Here is a 16,923-nt window from a genome sequence, read left to right on the forward strand (position 1 = left end):
AAAAAAAAAGGCAGTGACATAGGTTGTTTTGTAGAGAAGATGGCCACAGTGTTCTCCCGCCTCCAAGACCCACTGACACCAGCAGCAGCTGACACATCATCCCTCCTAGGAGGACAAGTGCCATGAGATTTTTAAAAGAAGGAGCCACCATACCACTATACTCACAAAACACACCCACATCTCACCATTTATTGTTAACGCCTGAATTATTTTTTCCAGGATTTTCATGATGTCAATAACTGTTCAGAAACCCTTCAGAAGTATCTAGTACCACAAGCAAATAATTAGCAATGACTAATAAGATCTTGTGAATACCTTCTGATGTTGTTCCTCCTTCATCTTCTGCAATTTTCTATTTTCTTCTTCCTTTAGAGAATCCTTATAAGCTCGGCTTCTGGACTGTAAAGGTGAGGGAATCAAGCAAACACATCACCACAATACAGTAGTCATTGGAACTCATGCTAATACCTCACACCCTTACTGAAGTTACTGTACGTTCTCCATACACACTTGCTCGAGTGATTTATGCCTGTGTCTAAGGAGATCCCTTGGGATGTATTTTTAAAAGCCTAATTTAAGCACAGCCATCCAGCACATTTTAAAGGATGATCTAAACATTTGTTTAAGTTTAGGAAAAGAAAATCCCCTCAGAGATAATCAACATAGCTTATTCTTTCTAGTGAGAAGAATTTGAAACAGAAAGTTAAATATATTTTCCAAGTATTCCAGGTAGTTAATATAAGGGACAAGCAATGGTGACAATGACTTCAGAAGCACTGACGAGTCTACTGCTCATTAATGGTTTCCTACTAAATAACTTGTCAGCTGCTAATTGATAGAAAGAAAAGCATCTCTGGAATTATGTGCTAAGTGTTTGCAGCCCTAATCTGTACCTGAAGCTTGCTTCTAATTCTAAGAGGGAAGATGGACTTTTCAGGGAACAGGGACGAACATTTCTAGCTGAACTTGGACCTCCAGAGGAAGACTCAGGAGAGCCAGCACACACAGTAGGGTGCCCTACATTCCAGTGCACACTCTGGCAGAGAGGGCACACATTCCAGAATTGGAGAGATTGCCAGTATTCTGTCTATCTATTCGCAGTACACTTTCTCTTCCTCACATTGATTTGTAGTCCAACCTGTGCAAGACAGAAGTCAGGCTGATAAGCTAATGTGTAAGAAATTCCATTGTTCTCATAAAACCATAGCAGCAGCATGCCAGCAGACTACAAATGTTGGGCCTATTTCTTTGGATTAACAATCCATAAAGCTTCTGTAGACTAGTTGCCCTTTCCTTTACTATAATTTTTCTCAAGTACTTCTTAACTCATTCCCCCATTTCTGTCACTATAAAAACCTATACTCCAGCAAATAAGAAGCTCTTGCCAAAAAGAAAGACTTCCAGAATTGTATCATCAGCAGCACTATCAATTAGAACAGTGCAGCTTCAGACATGCTCAGAAAGCCTGCTACATGACCAAATCCACCACATCCAACAGGTAACCTCACCAGAGGACTTCCCTTATCTGTGTCCTCAACACAAAAGGACTGATAGATGTAGTAGATAAGGAGTGGTTTCCAGTGACCCTCCCTTGCTGTGTTCAAGAAGGCTGGTCTTTAGCACAAATACTCCATAAAAAACTGAAAAGGGGGGAGCAGGCAAGGCTTCTATCATCTGTTCAAGAAAGTAAAAGGAGTAAAATATTTAAAATGGACATGATGACTTGAGTCAGGAACCTAAATACTGTCTGTATACCTCCCTTTTAAACACAACCCCTTTGTTGTTATTTTACTAGAATACAGGCTCCAGACTTTTCCTTAAAAATGAAAGTATTATTTGGCCCTCTCTGGAGGCACAGCAGGTTAAAGCACAGCACTGAGAAGCTTAAGCCACTTCCGCATGAGTTCAATCCCCACCTGCCCTGGAGGTGACCACATGGCGTGGCAGACCTCTCCTGATCCGCCTGCTGCTTCCCTCAGCAGTGTACTTTGTTGATCTGCCTGTTCTGCTCCCCACTCTGTCTCTGGTGAAGCCTCTTGCCGCCCCTGAGCCTCTGGCCTATACCCTAGTTCTGTATGCACAAATAAATAAATCTTTAAAAAAATAAAAGTATTATTCAAAAGGCCACAAAACCTGGGAAGACTTCCCTAGGAGGAAGGCGAAGTCACTCACAAACCTAAGCTTGCTTACCCAGCTGTGATCATGAGGCAGGGCAGGAAGTTTCTGTTCAAAAACAACAGAAGGGGAAAAATAGTTGATGACTATTTCTTAGCTCTAAATCCCCAAAGTTTCTAAATTATTATATTCACATAATTTTTCTATCATTAAACATGTAATATATTAAGATTAAATTTTTCTTATTCGCCTCAAGTACACTTTTTACATGTCCACCAAAACTATTGTGGTGATATATTTATTCAATAAATAGTAGTTCAAGCCTCTGTGGTAAGACAGGTTTCCTTACCAAGTGTTTCTAGCCTGGACGTCAGACAAGAAGATAAGAGATTACAGCACAGTGTGATAGGTATTATGATAAAGGAAGTTAAAGAGAAGGACATTTAATTAAATTGGATCAAGGATATCTCAAACTTGGTGACATTATGTTGTTGCTTGAAGTGTGAGCAGAAATCAGATTTAGCAGAAGTAAGGCATGGTCAAACAAATGAAAAATAGTCTTGTGCTGGTTTGCTAGGACTGTCTTAAAGTTTCACAAACTGGGTAACCTAAACAACAGCAAAGGGCTGTCTCATACTTTAGGAGGCTAGGAGCCCAAAATCAAAGTATTCTCAGCAAGTCTGGTTCTTCCTGAGGGTCTGTGAGGGAAGGCTCTAGGCTTTGCTATTTGGCTTGTAGACAACAGTCTTCTTCTTGCACCTCTTCACATTGTTTTCCCTTGATACTTGTCTGTCTCTGGTTAATTTTCTTGCTTTTTATAAGGACACAATTTAACTGGATTAGAATTTACGCTAATAATCTCTTAAATTGATTACTTCTATAACGACCCAACCCCCAAACAGGGCTATATTCTGAGGGAAAAGCAGCTAGAACTTTCACATATGAATAGGGGTTAGGAGGCACTCCCATGATGATAAGCACTGAGTTCCCATTTCAAGATGGTGGAATAAAAATGGTTGGTTCCATTCTTCTCTCAAGAGTTGTGCTAAACAGAGGAAAACACGAAACACAAAGTCTATTTTCAAAAATCCAAAGAAATCTATGTTCCCACATGGAACTCTATAAAAACAATACCGATGAAGACGTACTAAAGACTTGCTTACAAGGGGTAAAGAATGCCCATGAGGAGCCAGTGTTCTCCACAAAGCAGCATGGCACCCAAGAAACAGAGGCCTCAGTTACTGGGGATGTTACAGGGCATCCCAGTGTGAACTGGGCTGCTTGTCTGTAGGGCCTCACCCCTGTGCTTAAAATTCAGTTGTACTGCAGACACACACAAAAGGGTCAATAGTGGATTTATTTACAAAAGGGGAAAGAAAAGGAAACAACCCAGGGAAAGAGATACAAAGTAACAAGACTATACTACTGGCTGGGCTGACTTAGAGCTCTGGTAACTAACTGAAAGCCCGGAGTCCCCTGGTCCCAGGAGCCGTTTCTGGAACGAGAGAGACAGTTGGACAAAATGGTTCCCTATTTATCCCCCAAAGTCTCAGAATGCCTGCTTAGCTCCACCCTTGGGTCCTTGGAGTTCTCTCTCTGGTACTGCTGGGAGTTGTAGTTTTCAATCACTGGAGTAGGGGATAGAGTCCAGAAAGTGGGAGTAGGGGGTAGGGTCCATTAGACTCTGCAGTGTTCCTTTAGGACAACCTTCCCCTTAACAGGGAGACAGGGATAGTAGGGAGGTACCTGTGCTGCTCTGACCTTGAAAGTTCAAGTACTAATTCTTACAATCCTGACAGGAAATCAAAAGCTATTTGCTGGGTGAGCTAAGCAGGCACACCCCACATGGAAGGCAGCAGGGGTCAAATCCCAGAGAGAGACTGAAAGGCTTGTATAAAATCCTGTACACCAAGAGGTAAGACTTTGATGTTTTCTTCTGCTCCCTGCACACTGTTTCCTCTGAGAGGTAAAAGGAGATATTTTATCTGTGAAACAAAATAGATTGCTTGCTCTTTTTTGAAAAACAGAGAAAAGAGCTCTCAGAAAATAAAAATCTTCTCTTCCCCCTCAAGAAAGACAAACCAGCAAATTATTTAGAAAATAAAGTCATGTGTGACAAGATGTGTCAGATAACAGAAAAAGCACATATGCTGGTCTCTGTCTTCCGGTTCCTGGCACAGTGTCCCTGAAGCCCTCATAATTTCCCAGGTGATAGGAGCTAAAGCAGCTTCTCTTGTTCTGCTTTTGACCTCCTCTGTGACATCTGACCCCGGTTGCAGAGCTCCTAAAACTCTTGTAAATCCCTAAGAGGTTCAAACATTAGGAGCATCTTTTGTTCTATTAAGGTGTCTCTGGGTGGGCTCCTGGATGAGGACTGGCTACTAGAAAAAGCCAAGTCATGATTAGAAAATGGGAAATTTCAAAACCACTGTCACTGTCTGAGAAGGGAGGAGGCTAGAGACAGAGTTAATTGAGGTGAGGAAAACTCCACTAACATCCTGACAGTATGTGCTTCAGGGAGCTTCCAGGTTGGAGAACACATCCATATACCAGGCAGGTGATTTACCCCAATTCAGGGGGTCAGAAGCTCCTATGTGGAGGACTTTCCCAGAACTCCCCCTATATAGCTCTATATGGCTGTTCATTTGAAGCCTTTATCATATCCTTTAATAAACTGGTATACATGTATGTATGTGTTTCCCTAAGTTCTGTGAGCCACACTTGGAAATTAATAACTATCAAGGAAAGAGTCATGGGAACCTCCCATTTGTATCTAAGTCAGATTAAAGTTGTGAGAATTATTATGATTGGTATCTGAAGTGAAGGGCACAGGGTTAGTCTTGTGGGATTGAGTCCATAACCTCTAGCATCTGACACTACTCAGGTAGTGTCAGAACTGATTTAAGTGATAGGAGACCCATCCGGTGTCCCAGGATTGCATGATGTGGGATCAAACCCTGGTGTCAGAATCACAGAGTGTGGTTGTTGTGTGAGAGTCAAAAGCAGTATTTCCAAAAATAAGAGAAAAGATATAATGATAAACGAGAGGAGAATTTTTGTGAAAAAGTTAGAAGATAAGTCCAGGAGGACTAGTATTTGAATAATAAAAATCCCATTAAGAGAAAATGAAGAGAAATAAATCAAAAAAATAGCACAAGAAAATTATCTAGAAATAGAGGTGAAATTCCAGATCAAAATGCATTAAAATGATCCTCATCTAAGGCACATCATCATGAAATTACAGAGCCAGAAAAAAAAATTGCTAAAATATTTCAAGGAGCAACAAGAAAAAGTCTTCATAAAACGAGAGAAAGTTAGACAGTGAACAGTTTTAGATTTCTTAGGAACCAACAAAATCCTAGGTGGAAATTAAATGCTTAACAGAAAACTGCAAGCAACATATATGGGCTGAAGAAAGATAGTTTTAGATACACAGGGTTCAAACATGCGTTTTTTTCTAGGGAAGCAACTTAGTAATACACTTAATCAAAGCAAAGAAAATAGCTCAAAAACAGTTTTAGATACACAGGGTTCAAACATGCATTTTTTCTAGGGAAGCAACTTAGTAATACACTTCATCAAAGCAAAGCAAATTGCTCAAAAGCAGAAGATATGAAATCCAGAAACCAGGGGACTCAACATGGGGAAGTAATCAAAGCCATTCCCCAGAAGACTTTAAAGCAGGATTCTCATGCTTGGCTGAACCTCACCTGGGGAGCTTGGATGGCCCTGGGGCTCAGGCCACAATATAGCAGGATCTCTGGGGGTGGAACCTAGACATCAGTGAATTTTATAGGCCCCCAGACAATTCCAAGTTGCATAGAGGTTGAGAAACATTCTGTGAAAGGAAAGTTTGAGAAGAACAGCAATGTAGGGGCCTAAAAACCAAGCAGCCGAGACTGTCAAGAGTTAGGAGGAACACAGAGGAGGAACAGCTCCAGGAGCGAAAGAACTTGCAATTGACAAGTTGTCCATCAGGCACAAAATGGAAAGTTACACAAAAATCTGCATCCAGCAGCACTTTGTACAGCAATCACAAAGGCCAAATGTTCAAAGGAAACTAAGAAAATGTTCAAAGGAAACTAAGAAAATGCAAAAGTAACATGAATGTTTTAGTCAGAAGAGAAAGAAAATGTGGAGCATACTAACTGGCTCACCATTGAGAAAATGATTTATATAGTCATACAGGGAAAGCCTTAAGTACTCAATACTTATATTAGGAGATTGGAGGGAAAAAATTAATGAGATCTTAAATACAAGGTAAGAGAAATGCAAAGCCAAGTAACAAAAGAAGCACTGTAGCAGGATGAATAGCACACACACGCACACACATACACATAACCATTAGTATCCTTGGAATCTTAATCCCAGGGAGCTGTGAACATCACTTTCCATGGAAAGAAGGATATTGCAGCAAATAGGGGTTTTGAGTTAGAGTAATCCTGGATGATCCAGGGGAACCTATCCTTTAAGAGGAAAGCGAAAATATCAGAGGAGGGAGAAGATGAAAGGGGAGATTAGGGATGCAGTCACATGCCAGGGAGACAAAAAAATGCCACAGACAAGAGACTCTGGAAGAATCACTGAACAGATTCCCTGATCGAACCTCTAGAAAGAACCAACCTGGCTGATACCCTGACTTTAGCCCCATCAAACTCATTTATATCTTCTGACCTCAAAGCACTGCAGAATAGATTTGTATTGTATTAGGGTCCTGAATTTGCAGTGATTGATTACAATAACAATGGGAAATTAATGTTAGAAGTTTAAAGTATTGCAGTAGAAGTAGGTTTGAAGAGGGGCACACGTGCCTTAAAGTGTTGACTTTTAAAGTGACAGATAAAAATTAAAATATACTGTTAAGGGTAGAGAGTAGTGGAAATGAGAGGATATGGTCAAAGAGGCATGTGTTAGAGCAAAACTCTTCTAATATTACTGTGCACACAAGTCACCCATGGACAGTGGGTGATACAGGCTCTGATTTAGACATTACATGGGGCCGGAGACTTGTCTGCATTTTCATTAGCGCCCAGTGATGCTGCAGCTGCAGGTTCATGGACCACACTTAGAAGAGCAGAGACCTAGAGTCTAGGTTGGCGGGGGGTGTGTGTGAAGAGAGCAGGCAGCGTTGTGTGCTTATGATAAGGTATTTTTTAAAAAAAGATTTATTTATTGATGCAAACAGAACTGGGGTACAGGCCAGAAGTGAAGGGGCGGTAAGAGGATTCATCAGAGACAGAGTGGGGAGCAGAACAGGCTGACTAACGAAGTACACTGCTGAGGGGAGCAGCGGGCGGGTCAGGAGGTCTGCCGCGCCATGTGGGTCACCTCCAGGGTGAACTCATGCTGAAGTGGCTTTACTTCTCAGTGCTGTGTTTTAACCCACTGTGCCACCGGGGAGGCCCCTAAGGCTTTTTGACTTTATCGCTGAAGACATAAGGAGTGACTGAGCGGAAAACAAGATGAGGTTTTAAAATTTATTCTTCTCTTTTCTTCTAAAGGAGATTAGGGCACACACCCAAGGCTGACTGGAGATGCTCAGTGTGCACTGGAAATAGGCCATGCTAATAACACGCAGTAGAGGATGCCGCCCATCCAGGTGTTAGTCAACACCTTTTGTCAGAAATTCTCTTGTGTAACATCAACATGAATATTCTTGTAGTTCTTTTCACTTAAGTAATTATATTCTACTTGCTAAATCCCTACTTACCCATGACAACTTCCTGGAGAAAATTGCATTGTATAGCAAAATTAAATAATTTTATTAAACATTTGAAACCTTGGAGCTCATCTCACCCACTGAGATGAGTATCATGATAATCCGTGTCTATATATTGACCATAGTTAAGGCAGACTACAGGTAGCTTCTTTTAACTTCACAAAGAAGTACATACTTGATTTTCTTAAAGCATTAGAAACAGTTCTACAAAGCATTCTTAGAGGAATTCTCTACTTATAGATTAGAATGAGAGGAATAACATATTGGTAAAAGTCAATTCAATCCATTAAACATAAACAAAGTATGAATCAAAACGGAAGCAGCCAACGAATATCGTTCATTAGGAGCAATCCTGAGTCCTATACTGTTCCATATTTTCTATTAATAACTCCAAGGATTGTGTGACTAATAAACTCATCAACCCATAGAAAATGCAGTTCTGAAGATGTTACTCATGCTTTGATAAACAGTATTAAAATTCATATGACTTTGTTAAATTGAAAAACTCAATAAAGCAAGAACATGAGATTCTGCCAGGTGTCTCAAAACAGAAGCCCTCAGGGACTGAGACCATCCTAGCAGTAGAACATCCAGTTGGTAAAGTTATCCATCTCCACATTTCCCTCCCCACCCCACAGCCACAGGGAACCTAACAGGAGTCAAGCATTGTCATCTACATGATTCAACTCCACTGCCTCTAGCTCCTCAACTCTTTTCTCCAGAGCTCTGCAATGAAAGGACAGAAACAATGGCTTTGCTGGGATTTGTGGGGCCCACAGTGGTAAATTTAGGCAACAGAATATCACTTTAGAAGCAGGGAAAAGTAAAGGAACACGTAAAAGCTTGTAGGCAGAGTATAATGACCTACTCCCAGGGAATATCATGTCTTCCTGACATTTAAAAACATGGACACTAGGAGAAAGGGTGGGTGGGTGGAGAGCTATCAGGTTTTTCTAGCCACTTACTATTTACCATAGAAGAACTAAGACTAAAACATTTTCTGGAGTCATGCTCAAATACACTTACTTTCTTGTCTCCGTTTAGCCAGTAAATAGCCGAGTCCTGCTGCTCTCACCCTCCAGCAGCCCTCTAACCTGCACTCCGCTCTCCACCTCCCCTCCACCATGCTAGATCAAGGTTAGGTAAGGTCATTCCTCAACTAGGTGAATGCAGAAACCATTGAGGGGCCTAGATTCGACCTCTATTACTTTATGTAGCTCCATCCTTCACATGGTTACCAGCATGATCCAGCTAAGAAAAACCTAACCTTGAGCTTTCCCTACTCAAATGTTTTCAGTAACGAATACTCACAAAAGAAAAGGCAAGTCCCTCTCTGTGCAGCACAAGTGCCATGGTATTCCATCAGGAACACCACCAGATTCCTGGGCAGCAGCATTTCTCAATATGCCCAAGTCTGGGTGATGGTATTGACATCTCCTGCCTAGCGGTCAGAGAATCTGAAGATGCCACAGCACCCATGACAGCACCTGCACCCAATGCTCCCTCTCAGACGGCCATTACTGAGAACCCCTCCTCCTGGCTCCTGCCACTTTTGGAGCTTTCTGATGCACTCTAATCCTGCAACTACACAAACGCTTCTTCCTTAACACAGTCATCCTTTTTTCTTGCCATATGCCTAAATGCTTGCTTTCCGTGTGTTGATTAATTTCTGATACCTGAAATAATGTTATTGAGTCATCTTTTCCGCTTCCATGTTGTAAATATGCTTTCTCTTTACTTTTCCCCTTTCCTTTGGGCAGAAATTGTATGCACGCAGTAGACCTAAGATAGCCATCATAATTTAAGAGGGGGTGGGTAGACGATGACTGGGCGAGCTCGAGGGATTTTCAGAAGCTGGTATTGAGTCCAGATGCACATAAGGTAGGCAACAAGTAGAAGCTGAGGCAAGGAATGAGGTCAAAATTTCATGTTGAGTCATCCCCCTTTAGCAACATTTTATGCTTTTAAAGTCACACTAGACCCTAATCTTCACTCACTACAAACCCCCTTTAAAAGTGCCAGGCGGGGCCCTCCCTGGTGGCGCAGTGGGTTAAAGCACAGCACTGAGAATCTAAGGCCGCTTCCACATGAGTTCGATTCCCGCCTGCCCCGGAGGTGACCACATGGCGTGGCAGACCTCTCCTGACCCACCCCTTGTTCCCCTCAGCAGTGTACTTCGTCTATCTGCCCGTTCTGCTCCCCACTCTGTCTCTGGTGAAGCCTCTCGCCACCCCTGAGCCTCTGGCCTGTACCCCAGTTCTGTATGCACAAATAACTAAATCTTTAAAAAAAAAAAAAAGTGCCAGGCGGAGTGCTGCATGACATTCCACTTACCCAAGGAGAAGACTTGGCTTCAGGAAGAGCAACTTGACAGGTATTTCTGCTTGGTAACCCAGAGTCCAGCCTGCTCATGAACTCAGCAGTGTTGCTAGCAGAAACACAAACAGGTATTAGTGCATTCATGAAAATATGAACATAATTATTGTACCTTTGAATATAGCCTAGGCTTTTATTGGGTGGTAACTAAAAGTATCCTAGGTATAACAAAAAGCCTAGTTTAGAATAAAGCGCAGTAAAAAGTAAGAATAATATGCTAGAGGAAGCCCTCCTTCTTGAAGAACAGTCTGAAAAATACAAAACGAGGTTGAGCCATAAAACCTAGGATACCATTTTCTTCGAACTCATGTGCGTTGCCTGACGATAATATGCACTCAGTTTGTACACCATGGAGTCCTAAGTTCCTACCTGAACATCTAAAGCTCAGTACCCAGACTTCACTACAGAAATGCGGGACATTTATCCCCTACATCTCATTCCACACTAATTTTACAACAGCCCATTCCCCCACTTTCTCAACTTTCTCCTAGTCCTTTCATTTTCTTCATGGCTTTCACTGCTCTTAAGTCACTGGATTACAGGGTCTTTGTGTCCTATTAACCACTTACATACCATGTGTCCCTTTCGGATGTTGAAACTGACTGGAATCTCTCTCCAGATACACACACACACACACACACAGAGATACACATAGACACACGCAAGCACACACTTTGCATTTGATTCATGCCTACCGCAGAAGATTTATTTGTCTTTATTGATCAAATTCCATGAACAAATTTTGAATATTTTACCGTATTGTAATATAATCCTTTCCTTTCTCACAATGCAGTTTTTCCCTCTAAACCCCTCCCTGTGCCCTCCCTGGTGGCCAACAGGTTAGGACACAGCACTGCAGATGCTGGTAGCGGTCATCTGCATTTCTGACATCTTTCCAGCTCTGAAAGACTATGAAAGTTTGGCCTAGAAAAGTCCTCAACTTTGATACGAAGTTTCTCTTCCCTTGCAAATCCAAACCTTCACTCCAATGTCTCCAAAACCTTTGGAATTGTTTCTGATTCCATATTTCAAAGACTGCTCATGCTCTCTACTATTGATTCATTTCTAATCCTCTGTCCATGTCTCAATTAAGAGGCTTTTTGTTCCTTGTTCCATATTCACAAACAAATACCTCATCGCAGCCTGATTCATGTCACACCTGAATATTTCAGGTCTAACACTAAAATCCCATTATCAATCACATAAGATGTGGGGGTCAAGGGAAACACAAATGGCCTGCTGGAAACAAATGGCATTCAACGGGGGGAAGGAGAGCAGGATGAACCTAAGATGCTGCCATCACTTCAAATCACTGCTTAGGTAGAACATGGCACTTGAACAAGGTCAGAGGCCTGAGCCAGGAAAGGAAGAGCTAAAAGTTAAGAGATGTACATAACCCTGAGAAACAGGGCCTTGGCAGCCGACACAAGCAGCGTCCATTTGTCTGGGGAGGCTTATCTCCCCAGAATAGACAAGAGACTAATGAAGTCAGAGTCTGGAAGCTGCCCCACTGTCTGGGGCTTTATGAAGTCATCAGTCAAAGTATAAAACAAAGAGAATTGCCAGAGATTGGGGGATATTTCTAAATATCCTACACTGAGTGCAGACCCCAGGAAAAAGGAATGAGACAGCCATGATAAGCGAGAAAGGAACTTTAGACCAAGCTGACTGGCAGCTTTGTGTTGTGCTCTTCCAGATGCCTCTTACCTGCCTTTGCCAAGCTCAGCTTTGTGGTGGGGAGAAGGTGGGGAAGAGGGAGAGCCTACTCTTCCTTATACTGTCTTCTTGTTGGATCTAAGAGCTACTAAGCTCATGTTACAAAAACAAGCAATCATTTACCCCATTGAGATCACTGAGACCTAGTTTGAGGACAAGCAGGGGTTTGTTTTATTTTATTTTTTAAGATTTATTTATTTAGACATACAGAACTGGGCCAGAGGTACAGGAGTGGTGAGTGGATTCACCAGAGACAAAGCGAGGAGCAGAACAGGCAGATGGATGATGTACACTGCTAAGGGGAGCAGTGGGCGAGTCAGGAGAGGTCTGGGACACCATGGGGGTCATCTTTGGGGTTGGGGATCGAGCTGATTCTGAAGCAGCTGCAGCTAGCTTGCAGTGCTGTGTCCTAACCTGTTGGCCACCAGGGAGGGCACAGGGAGGGGTTTAGAGGGAAAAACAGCATTGTGAGAAAGGAAAGGATGTGGGCATGTTATATTACAATATGGTGGAATATTCAAAATTTGTTCATGGAATTTGATCAATAAAGACAAACTAAATCTTTTTGAAATTACAACATTTATAGGAAAGGCCATAAGAGAGTGAAATGGTATCTTTTAGCTCATTTGAATAGCTCAAAACTGCAACACTTACTATAAGGTTTTTGTTGTTGTTGTTGTAAGAAATGAAGACAAGGGTTTTTGTTTTTAAGAAAGTGCATTTATGCCTGTAGGAGCTTCTAAACCAACAACTGCCACTCATCACACCCCAGGGCTACAAGTTACTGAAGACACCTGTCTGCCTGGTGACCACAGCTGTCAGTGCAAAACCAGGACAGGACACAACAGAACATTCTAATGAAGATGTTAAAAGTACTGATTTTAAAGTTAAACTGCCATAAATAGGAAGGTACCTGCACCAGAAAAAATACCAAGTACAAACCACTGCCCAGTGGTTTGCCTTGCTCAGAACGCCACCTTCTCAACCGTCTGTGAGCTAACACCAGGGCATTAGCTCCTACAGGTCATGTACATGAGGGAAGGGAGCCCAGAGTGACAACACCAGAGTTCACACCCAGGGGCAAATGGACAACTGCCACTTTAACCCAAGAGCCTGGAGACAGAGAGTGGAGGATTCCAAGCACTAGAGAGTGATCACATGAAGGGACTGACTGCTGCTCAGCTCCAGCGTCGCTGCTGTGGGCCCACAGGCCAGATGGCCTCCTTTCTGCAGGCACAACCAAAATGCAGCACATTTTAATGTGAAATAGCTTGGCAATCTATGCAGAAATTTTTAACCACCATAGACCAGCACTGAACTGGTCAAAACAACAAAACAAACAAACAAACAAACAAAAAAAAAAACAAACAAAAAGCAACATTTGCAAATCAATGTCTTCTCAAAGCCATCTGATATGACCAGGAAATTTTGTTTCTACCTGTTCAAGTCTGCATACTTCTTACTTATATGGCCTTTGTAGTCATTAAAAAAAAAAATTAAAAGGAAAAATGAGGTTAAATTCTAGTATTGAATAGGGAATTCAGAAAAAGCTGCTATCCTCATCTCTGAACATCAGCTAGCAGTAGGACAAAGAAGGTATGCTATATTTGGATACCAGATACTAACATGTACTATTTCTTATAGCTCATAACCATAAATATATGTTAATAAAGAAAAAGCAATAGTGACACTATTAAAAAATGGAAAGACAACCCACAGAAAACATTAAAAGAGGGAAACAACAAAATATTTAGTTGTGAAAAAAATTATCATAAATCTATAGGGGAAAAAAAAGTGGACACTTCACACACAAGGAAACTCAGCGAGCAATACGCCAGCTCAGTGTTGAGTGCTCACTCATGTGTGAAGCCCTGCTATATTCAGATTCCATAGATCAACTTCAAGACAAAGCTGCAAAGGATTATAATCTCCAATTTATAAAAGTGACCTGCTCAATATCACACAGCTAGTAAATGCCCAAACAAGGGTGAGATTCTGACCACCGGCTCTAGGGAACATTCTTTTAGTCACTTACTTGACTGCTTCTCAAAACCAGTATCTATGTGAAAATACGGTCAATCTCACTCGTAAATTTGCATTCCCTGATTAAAACAAGATACCATTTCACACAGCCAAAAAATGAAATTAACTATGGTAACCTTATCATATGCCAGGAGGGTACTTACTGGGTGTCTTACAAAATTGATCCTTTTATAAATTGCTGTGGGGGAGTGGGTTACCATTTCAGAGAGTAATCTGATAATTTAAAGCATACATGAATATGTACATAAATATCTAAGTACCTACTCTTGAGCAACTCTTGCATAGGTGTTCAAAGAAACCTGAATGGGAACATTTAATCCAGTGCCATTTATAAGAGCCAGAGATAGGAAGAGAAAACTGGGAAGAGAATGAGCAGGAAAGAGAGAAAAGGAAAGAAGGGAGAATGAAAGGGGGAAGGGAATGTGGTGATTGCCAGCTGTGTTTTTTATATTACCTGAAAGCAACACTATTTGTTGAGGTCAGTGCTTCCCCGAGTTCCCTAAATAAAGCTACTTGGCTTCTCATATGACTTCAGGATCTCAGGTTGAAACAACATCCTCCTTGTTCCCAAGCAGCTTCCAGACCAACTTAGATCTGGAAGACCAGACCATCTCTGCCCCACCTGACTTGCAAAAAAGCTCTCTTCCTGTAGTGCTCACATCGATATATATCAATATCATCTTTCCCCCACTTTACTGCTGTTATCCTTCAATCTTTTGGTCAGCCATCTCTGTTTAACCCCAGACTTTCTCCGAATCTTAACTGCTGGTAGAAGAAGCTGGAATTGATGACTCTCACATGATGCCAATCTACTCCCACAATAACAGCTGCCTCACTGTTTGCTGTAGACTTCAGATTTTCTTTTTCTTCTCAAGGCATGTCATCTCTTAAGAGTCCCTCTCCCCCACCAGCCCCTTGCCCCACCACATGTCCAACCCCAGTGCCCACCTGGACTACTTGAGTCATCTTTGTACTAGCTTCCTCATTTCCATTTTGGCTTCCTCAAATCCAGTCTCAACACAGTAAATGAATGATGATTTCTTTTTCTTTTTTTAAAAGATTTATTTATCTATGCATACAGAACTGGAGTACAGGTTAGGAGTGTAGGGGTGGCGAAAGGACTTACCAGAAACAGAGTAGTTCGCAGAGCAGGCAGATTGACAAAGTACACTGCTGAGGGGAGCAGCGGGCAGGTCAGGAGAGGTCTGCCGCACCACATGGGTCACCTCCAGGGCTGGAGATCGAACTCACACTGAAGCAACTGCGGCCAGCTTGCAGTGCTGAGTCCTAACCCATTGTGCCAGCAGGGAGGGCCTGTGATCATTATAAAAAGGTTGAAAGTTTCTCCCCTGTTACTTGAATAAAACCAGGTTGTGTGCCAAGGCCTGTGATTTGTCTGGCTTCTGCCTATGTTGCCAACTTTCAGATCTCTCCTCATGTCTTCACTTCAAGTCAATACACCCACTCTCTTTCAAGTTACTGAACACTCTGCGTGCTGTTCCTCTGACCCAGGGCTCTCTCCCTGAGTCTCAGCATGTCTCTTCTCTCTATACTCAACCTTCAGTTCAAGTGCCATTTTTTCAGAGACTTTTGCTAAGGAGATTCCCCTCTTCCAGTGCCGTTAGCATCAATCTCTGACCCAGTCTTTACCACTTTATTTCCTCATAGGAATGACACAGTCTGCTATCCCACATGTTTTTTATCAGCTTGTTATTATCTGAATCTCCATGTTGGGTCATGGAGGATATTCCCCCTATCACAGTATTTACCTAGTGACCTAGGCTACCGCTTAATACATAGCAGGGTCAGGCACTAAGCAAGTTGCTCATTGTTGAACTTATAAAGGGAAGTAAATGCTAGATATTATCAATATATTTATATTTTGCCACTGTCATAAGTTAATTTTTTATTTGGGTTCCACTGAGGTTGAAAATTTAAACTTTTTCTCTTTCAACTGCTGTTTCAAATCTTTTGCCAATGTTCCTAGAGTTGTCTTTTTCCTATTAGTTTGTGAAAGTTCTTTGGTCAGCTTTAATTTTCTAAAGTACAGCTTTGGTCATGTCAGCCCCCTTCTCTAAAAGCCTCAATTACAAAAATGAGTTTATGTACACTAGGACATCTTCAGGAAGAATTGATGGTGGGTGGAAACTTTAATAGGGTATTAACCATCACAATGATTTCGCATTCAGAAGGGAGATATTCTTCCAGATAGCTACAAATTTTTCACTCTTATTCTGAAAAAAGAGGGGATTTTTTTTTTGTATCTAGAAATTCAACTCCATTAGCATAAGATGAAAAGTTATGAATTGGATGACTTTCGATTCACCTTAGACGGATTATAAAATGTGAGGCTGGAGTTAAGTCTACCATATGGATAAGGGATCAATTTAGCTCTTAAGTGTCTCTTGGAAACTCCCAGGAAGGGCATTAGAAGTTTTGTGAGCATATTAGAAAGCTAACTTGGGGCCAGAGTGTGCACATTCAGCAGACTTGCCTGGATCCTCAGCCCTAGGAAACTAAAATAGATGAAGATGTGGCTCATAGGAACTAATCACACTACTATCCACTTAGAAATAAAAGGGAGACATGGGTCCAATGTCGGAAATGAAAACTTCTCAACATTTCAAACTGGGCAGACTGGGCTCAACTGGGGGCTTAGAAATTGGAGGCTAAAATGCCCCAGTCTTGAAATGAGCTTTGGTCTAAGAGCTTTTCCAAGTGGGGCTTTAAGAGCTGAGCATTTTTGCCCCTTAGAGATTTTAGTAACTCTAACTCCCCTACACAGGAGTTGGGGATAGCACGAGCAGTCACAAAAATCCATCTACTTCCAGTAAGTTTAATGATGGTATTAGGCCGGTGCTGGACCTGAAGATTAGGTCATCCACGTATGATCAAAACCAGAGAAAGCAGATGCTATTGCCTCAGTTTTTCTTGTGTCTCCTTTCAGTAAAATA

General features: G+C 41.7%; 1 protein-coding gene across 1 annotated transcript in view; it reads right to left on the minus strand.

Annotated features, from left to right (window-relative positions):
* Positions 1-16,923, minus strand: part of EPSTI1 (epithelial stromal interaction 1 (breast)) — a 75,318-nt gene that overhangs the window by 26,567 nt on the left and 31,828 nt on the right. The window contains exons 7-8 of the mRNA XM_012723197.1: positions 10,169-10,262; positions 316-399 (exon numbers count right to left, since the gene is read on the minus strand). Coding sequence (XP_012578651.1) covers positions 316-399; positions 10,169-10,262 — 178 coding nt within the window. The remainder of the gene's footprint in view (positions 1-315; positions 400-10,168; positions 10,263-16,923) is intronic.

This window comes from Condylura cristata, unplaced genomic scaffold (genome assembly GCF_000260355.1).
Source record: "Condylura cristata isolate star-nosed mole 26May11 unplaced genomic scaffold, ConCri1.0 scaffold00010, whole genome shotgun sequence".
In the NCBI taxonomy this organism is placed as follows: domain Eukaryota; kingdom Metazoa; phylum Chordata; class Mammalia; order Eulipotyphla; family Talpidae; genus Condylura; species Condylura cristata.